Source organism: Phoca vitulina, unplaced genomic scaffold (genome assembly GCF_004348235.1).
Source record: "Phoca vitulina isolate PV1807 unplaced genomic scaffold, GSC_HSeal_1.0 scaffold25, whole genome shotgun sequence".
Lineage (NCBI taxonomy): Eukaryota > Metazoa > Chordata > Mammalia > Carnivora > Phocidae > Phoca > Phoca vitulina.
Window position 1 is genome coordinate 41,121,081 of NW_022589728.1, and position 8,198 is coordinate 41,129,278.

The following is an 8,198-nucleotide window of genomic DNA, read 5'->3' on the forward strand; positions in this document are numbered from 1 at the left end:
TCGGGCTACTTTGGGAAAGATCTTCAGAGCACACAGCAGTGTGGGTCTTTTCATCCAGAATAGGGTTGGCTGCTAAGGAGTTTTCATCAAAGTCAAATTCTTGACTAACAACAACAACAACAAAAATGTACTTAAACATGAAGTTTGAGTATTTAAAAAGTGGTTAGAGGCCTCTCTGCCTAACCTGGAAAAAAACAAAGGAGACTCAATGAATCTTTAGATGCTAACTTATTAAAATGAGCTGTAGGATAATTAGCCTTTTATGAAATGATCTGCTGTAATTCTTGTAAAACGAATATTCAGTCTTACCGGATTTTTCTACAACTGCCGGTGTCCATCAGTTGTTTTCTGGCTCAGGCTAAAAAATGAGATGTTTCTTGATAAGAGCTCTTTAACAGGAAGCAAAATCTCCTCAATGCCATCACATCTGAGCCATCTTTCTTTCCACAAATGACATAATTACCTAGAACCTGAATTCCTTTCCTGCAATGTCTAAAAATCAGTATCCTGAAGCTTTTTTATTGCATCAATAGCAAAAATTGTCTTTCTTCTTGGAGCTGAACTTTGCTTGAGTCTCTAGAGTTGAAAAGTGTTTATAGACATAAATGTCAAATCCTAAAATAAGCCTTGAGTGTTTACAGTACAGCGTTGTACAGGTCGCGCTTGCAGAGGCTGTTTTCGCTGTTAGAATGGGTTTGCAAGCTTGATAGCCATGAATCATGGAGGACTGGAGCTCAGCTAAAATGATCTCAGTGGAAATGCCACAAACCCACCAAGTTACTGTAATGGTCTTACGGGCTTTTAACATAGAGTATTTTCTGGCAAATGAAGAAAATCCAATGAAGGTTGGACAAAAGTTACTTTTTGTTACTGCCTGGCTTAATGCCTATGTGGTGAGAGGAATTGAGGTGAATGACTTAGGCATCGTGATGTCGCATTAGGATCCTCTGCTTCCTGTGGAGGGTAACTGAAACTGCTGATAAGGGGGACTATTGGAGAGACTTTGCTTCTTCCTTAATCCAATATGCTGCCTATTGGGAGCTCTTGCAGGACTAAACAAAGTTACTTTCTAAACTTCATATGAGATTCATGAGATTATGAAAGGAATAGAGAATTTTACTGAAGGCTATTGAAGAAATTGCTTAATGTGACCAAGATAAACATTTGAGTTTCAATATTTTCTTCCAATGTTTTCCAGTTCTGGAAAGTTACAAGCAAAGTTTCAAATTTTAGGGGTCAGCTGAATTAATTTTCTTTTTTGTTTTGACTAATCAACTTTTCACCTTCAACTGAATAGAGAAGTAAGTGATCATATACATAAATTGGTTATGACATTAAGCAAAATTGCTCTTATTGTGAAGAGTTCTATGGCTGGCTTTTATGGGTATTTATTCTACCAGAAACAAATAAAAGCAGTTATTTCTAGATTTATAGCTAAAAGATTGACATGCTTCAGAGTTGAGATCAAATAAGTTTGTAGCAGTTTATTTTCTAGTGGCTTCTTGGGAATCATTGAAGGTTAGAGTTATCTGGTATAATCAGAAGTAAGATTGTGCAAAATTATTTCATCTCAAGTCATTTGGCCTTCATTGCTGAAGTGCTTGAGTTTATGAACTGGATCAACAAATTAGGATTATGTAGGAATCTGGGGTGCTTGGCTGGCTCAGTTGGTAGACCATGCAACTCTTGATCTCATGGTGGTGAGTTCAAGCCCCAGGTTGGGCCTAAAGCTTATACTTAAAGATTAATAGGAACCTCACCCAATAAGTATATCAAATTATTCCAGTGTCTTTAGTAATTTCAGCTTTAAGGCAGTAACTGCATGCCTCTGAAATCTTTTGTATCACTCTTACATAAAGGCTCATATTTTCTGTCTTTGAGAGTCCATGTTGCCTTTTTTTTTTTCCCTGTACTCCATTATTTTGGTAATAGCCACTCGCTATAGGATTTCAGATTGTTTAGGTATAGCTTTACTGTAAGACAAAATCAGTGGAGGATGACTTAAAACTGTGTTCTCTTAAGTGTATTCTGTGTTTGTCTTTATTTACGGTGTATTTCTTGCTGTTTTTGATTTAATGGGAGGTTTTCATTTGATTTCTGGTTATGATTATCATATGGTTATGTAATATATAATTTAAACAAATAGGTGGTAATAATCGGTTGAGTGAATGAAATCTCTTGATAGTTTACAATTCTGCCTTTAAAAAATACCTTGAGGTAGGGGCTCCTGGGTGACTCAGTCGTAAGAGCATGTGACTCTTGATCTTGGGGCCGTGAGTTTGAACCCCACATTGGGTGTAGAGATTTAAAATACATATATATATATATAATGAAAAAGGTTATAATTTTATAAAGTTAAAGTGCCTGGGTTGGGTCCATTTTGATAAATGAGATTTATAGAATGAGAACTGACTATATCAAGACAAGCTACCATGAAAATATTCGGTCAGGAGAATGTCATTCTGGTTGTGAAAATAAACCCGTATCTATATTTTAGTTAATGGGCCTCTTATTCTGGACTGTCTGGTATCCTTTCATAATTCCTTTCACTTTATTTGCTCTTTGCTGGTATCCTTTCATAATTCCTTTCACTTTATTTGCTCTTTGCTTTACCGTTTACTGTTAATGGCTTTGCATTTTCAATAGTGCTAGTTTTTGTTTCTTCTCAAAATACTGACTTTAATCAGTATTTCTTTGAGCCTGTCACTGCTGATATTTTTACTTGCTGTCCTCCTGGGAGAATTAGGCTGATATTCCCAGTAACATCTAATATTTAAAGTTCACAGAGTTGTTTGCAGAGGCTGGGCGTATTGTACGATACCTTGCAAATAGTTGGTACTCAACTCTTTTGCATCTAGTCACACCTGTGGTATCGTGGAAACTGTACCATTAGCAAGATCTGAAAGGTTTGGTGTTTATTGTGTTAGGGTATTCTTTTCTTATCCCTGTGTTCAATCGAACGAACTTCCTAAAAGGAAGTTTTATGGTATTTAGACATGTTAAGTAGGATGTGGTGACTTGGGATTTGTGGTTATGTATGTGGTTTATACCAGAGTTTTAACTTGTTTCTCACAGTCTAAATAGAGTATAATACTGTTGGTAGATCTATTCAGTTGAAATACTAATCATCCATAGTGGCAGTTTGTCCATCTTTTGATCCTGTTTGTTCTAACTTGCATTTTAGTATGCAGCCGATGATGGATTTGTACACACAAATGACCAGGCCAGGACTCTACCCAAAGAATGGGTTTGTATTTAAGGGCCCCAGCAGTTAGACCATCCTCAGAAAAGAAGGTAAGGCACTATGATGTGAAAGCTAAATCGTAAAGGGTCAGACAAAAAGAGGTAGAGAATTTGAAAGTATTTTTTATGAGTTGGGTGAGAAGCTTCCCCTTTTCTTTAGTGTGATTAGGAGGGTCAGAAATCCTGGAAGAAATGGGAGACTGGAATTCAGTGTGTCACCCAAGGAGACAATATCTAAGTAACATTTATGGATAATAGTTGTATGTTGTTTTGGGCTCAAGGGAAAACTTTTCCATTTGGAAATCCATTTGCTGTATTTCATGTGGAATGCAGGTTGGGTATGCTTTTTGTTTTTGTTTTAACTGCAGTAAAAATCACATAACAAAATCCATAATTTTTAAGTCTACAATTCATTGACATTTAGTGTATTCACAACATGTGTAAATACCATCTCTATCTAGTTCCAAAACCTCTTAATCACCCAAAAGGAAACCCCATGCTCATTAAGCAGTATCTTTCCTATTTTCCTTCCCCATCGACCCTGGCAACCAGTATGCTTCCTGTCTGCGTGGATTTGCCTATAGTAGATATTTCATATAAATGGAATCCTACAATATGTGACTCTTGTGACTGGCTGCTTTTCACTTCACGTGTTTTTGAGGTTCATCCTTGTTGTGGCATGTATCGGTACTTCATTCCGTTTTATGGCCGAATAATATTCCATTGTATGGATATGCCACATTTTGTTCATTTCTCTACTGATAGACACTTGGGTTGTTTCCACCTTCTTGCTACTGTAAACAGCGCTGAGATGAATATTTATGTACAAATCTTCGAGTACCTGTTTTTAATTCTCTTGGGCATGTATCTAGGAGTGGAATCACTGAGTCCTATGGTAATTCTATTGAGTTGGGTGTACTTTTCCCCCCATTTCTTTTTTTTTTTTTTTTTGATAGTTGTAAGTATAGATAACATAAAATTAACCATTTTTAAGCGTACAGTTCAGTGGCATTAAGTACATTCACATTATTATGTAACCATCACCACCATCTAGCTTCGTCTTCTCAAACTGGATCTCCCCATTTCCCTCTTCCCTCAGCCCCTGGCAACTACCTTTCTACTTCTGTTTCTATGCATTTGACTATTCTCAGTACCTCATAAATAACACAATATTTGTCTTTTCATGATTAGCTTATTTCTGTTAGCATAGTGTTTTTAAGGTTCATTGTCTAAATCTAGAGGGAAGGAACCCTGATAGTTTTTGAAAATAGTTTTTTAATTGGTAAACTTTTCTTAAAGGATACTGGCTTTCTGTGTGAGACTGCTTGAGAGAATGTATTGTGGGGACATGGTCAGGAATTGGTGTGGCTTAATTTCTTCATTTTTTATTATTGAGTTTGCTGAAATTGGTTTCCTGGCATATCATCTTCAAATTTTGTTACCATTTTTATGGCTGAGGATCCTATGGGCCTTAACCATATGGATTCTAAATTGGAAAACGTGGTTACTAGTAGTAGAATGTTGTCCTTGAAAAATGACAATTGGGGTCTTAGACTCTCCTTCTGAAGTTTTAGAAACCTCAGTTTGGGGGTGGAGGTGATGATTCTCTGCCATTTTCTGTGAGGTTTCAAGATCTCTTGGGTCCCAGAGAGCACCATGCCCAGATACTTTGCAGTGGGAACTGGGTATTTTCTAGTCTAGTTCACAGTGATGGGAGCACATTAATCTAGCCTTCTGATACTCTTTTTGGTCCATACTTTGTCATTTGAAATCTTCTTTATTCAATCTCTAAATGTTGTTTATGAATTTGATAAGCATACTATCTATATAGTAAAATGAACATAATGAATTAGAAATGGAACTTTTTGCCATTACGTTAGAAATACCCTAAATTGACTATAACCATTACTCACCTTTGATTCTATCTTATGCTTGGGGTCATGATAGAATAGCAAATCAGGTGCTCTGTTAAAACCCAGATTTTTGGGACGCCTGGGTGGCTCAGTCGGTTAAGCATCTGCCTTTGGCTTAGGTCATGATCCCGGGGTCCTGGGATCGAGTCCCACATTGGGCTTCTTGCTCAGCAAGGAGCTTGCTTCTCCCTCTGCCTGCAACTCCCCCTGCTCGTACTTGCGCTCTCTCTCTCTCTCCCTGTCAAATAAATAAATAAAATCTTTTATTTATTTGAGAGAGAGGGAACACAAGCAGGGGGAGTGGGAGAGGGAGAAGCAGGCTTCCCGCCGAGCAGGGAGCCCGATGCGGGGCTTGATCCCAGGACCCTGAGATCATGACCTGAGCTGAAGGCAGACGCTTAACGACTGAACCACCCAGGCGCCCCTAAATAAAATCTTTAAAAAACAAAACAAAACAGATTTTTGCACTATTCTAACATCAGATTAATCTGCTTTTATATTGAGAATTATAAAAAATTTACATGGGGTATTTTGTGAAACACTTGGCATAAGTTATAAGTTATCTCATTTAATGATCTCAGCAACCCTGGGAGGTAAGGATCACAAAAGTATTGTGTGTTCATTTTAAAGAATTTGGAACGTATAGACATGTACAAAGAAGTCTAATAATTCCATCCTCCAGAAATAACCACAATGAATATTTCCTTTCAGCTTCTTTTTTGTATGCCCTCATGCAATTTGGACCTAGTTTTTTTCCCCTTAACCTTATAGTATGACTATATATTGTTTTCAACTCATCTATATTAATAATCAGATTTATCATCACCAGTCATCTCTTACACCAATAGAGTGCCTTATGCTCTTAAACATTTTATTTATTTATTTTTTAAAGATTTTATTTATTTATTTGAGAGAGAGAGAATGAGAGAGAGCACATGAGAGGGGGGAGGGTCAGAGGGAGAAGCAGACTCCCCGCCGAGCAGGGAGCCTGATGCGGGACTCGATCCAGGGACTCCAGGATCATGACCTGAGCCGAAGGCAGTCGCTTAACCAACTGAGCCACCCAGGCGCCCTGCTCTTAAACATGTTATACCTCCAGGGCCTCTTGAGTCTTATCACAGCACTGTGAGGCATTGGGGCGGGTGCTCCATATGACAGATGAGGAAATGAAACCCAGGAGGCTGGGTAACTTTCAGAGTCATACATCTTATGACCAAGCTGACCAAAAGATCCATCACTTCTAGTTTCAGTCTTGGTAGTCTTTTTCATTGAGTAAATAAGAGCATGGCAGAGTAAGTACTTGTAGTCAGCTGAACGGCGGTCCCAAATATATATCCATGTCCCAATCCCTGGAACCTGTGACTATTACCTTATCTGGCCAAAAATGTAAATTAAGGATCTTCAGAAAAGGAATTTATCCTGCATTATCTGGGTGGGCCCTTAATGCAAGAGGCAGAAGGAGAATGGGCAGATACAGGAGAAGAGGGGGCAGTACAACCATGGAGGCAGAGACTGGGATGATGCAGGCATAAGCCAAGGAGCACCTGCAGCCATCAGAAGCTGGAAGAGGCTGATAACCTTGATTTCTGACTTTTGGCTGTCAGAATTGTGAGAGAATAAGTTTCTGTTGTTTTAAGTCACCAAATTGTAGTAATTTTTTAAAAAAGATTTTGTTTGTTAGAGAACACAAGCAGGGGGCGGGGGCGGGGGGGGGAGGAGTGGCAGACAGTGGGAGAAGCAGGCTCCCTGCTGAGCAAGGAGCCCAATGCGGAGCCCTGGACCCTGGGATCATGACCTGAGCCAAAGGCAGAAATTTAACCAACTGCCACCCAGGCATCCCATAGTAATTTTTTAAAAAGATTTATTTATTTGTTTCTTTCTTTGAGAGAGAGAAAGCGCTCTTCCGGGCATGAGCAGGGGAAGTGGGACAGGGAGAGAGAATCTCAAGCAGACTCCCTGCTGAGCATGGAGCCCAAGTGTGTTGTATAAGTGAAATAGCATAGTGGAACCAATCTATGTTCAAATTCTGGACCTGCTAATTACTGGTTTAATTGCTCTATGCCTCCATTTCCCCATCTGCATAATGGGGATAACATGGTAATCTTATAGGATGGTTGTGCGGATAAATGAATTAATCCACATAAAGGTTGTTAATCAGCTACTCACATGTAGAGTTCATGTTTCCTATAATGTTATGCCTCATTGCCTTTTTTTTTTTTTAAGATTTTATTTATTTATTTATTTGACAGAGAGGGGGGCAGTGAGAGAGGGAACACAAGCAGGGGGGCAGTGGGAGAGGGAGAAGCAGGCTTCCCGCTGAGCAGGGAGCCCGATGCGGGGCTCGATCCCAGGACCCTGGGATCATGACCTGAGCCAAAGGCAGATGCTCAATGGACTGAGCTGCCCAGGTGCCCTGCCTCATTGCTTCTTACTCAGATATTTTTGTTTCACGTTATTTGAAATTTCTTATACTAGAATTTAATTTTTAAAAATTGTCTTAATGGTTTTAATAGTAGTATCGAGCCTCTAATATCAGAAGAATGCAGTGGTAACTTGGGAACCCAGACTGAGGAATGTCTGTGTGCGTATAGACATTGTAAAATGGTCTCTCCACAAAGGAGCTGAGTGAAGTGTAGAGGTGAAAACATACACATTATCATGCATGGTAATACACAGGGTAGGGAGTTGTGGAAATTCCAGTTATCACAAACTTCACTTACCAGCACTGTACTCTCTGAGAACTTGCCTTGTGAATGCCAGCTATGTATAAAATAAAAATTTGGACTACCTAAGGCTTTTTTTTTTTTTTAAACCTTGCGTCATTCAAAATAATTTTTTATAGCTCCCAATAATTGAGAAATTTGGAGACTATAATATTTTATTGTGGTTTTTTTTTTTCAGTGTTTGAAAGATGTATGGTGATCCTGAAACCGTCAGATATGACAACTTCTAGCAACTTCGTGGGAAGTTTGTCTATACTCAGGCTGCAGTATTCTCAGCAAACATGATTGGACAGTGGGCTTTTGCCCTATCTTTTGGGAG

The 8,198-nt window shown here is 38.8% G+C and overlaps 1 protein-coding gene across 4 annotated transcripts in view; it reads left to right on the forward strand.

Moving 5' to 3' along the window:
• Window positions 1-8,198, forward strand: part of ESRP1 (epithelial splicing regulatory protein 1) — a 51,857-nt gene extending 43,659 nt beyond the window's left edge. For 2 of the 4 annotated variants that reach the window (XM_032421866.1, XM_032421867.1), the window contains exon 15: window positions 3,185-3,259. In XM_032421866.1, coding sequence (XP_032277757.1) covers window positions 3,185-3,259 — 75 coding nt within the window. Of the gene's footprint in view, window positions 1-3,184; window positions 3,295-8,057 lie in introns of those variants that run through there. The other 2 variants (XM_032421869.1, XM_032421870.1) reach the window with 2 other exon arrangements.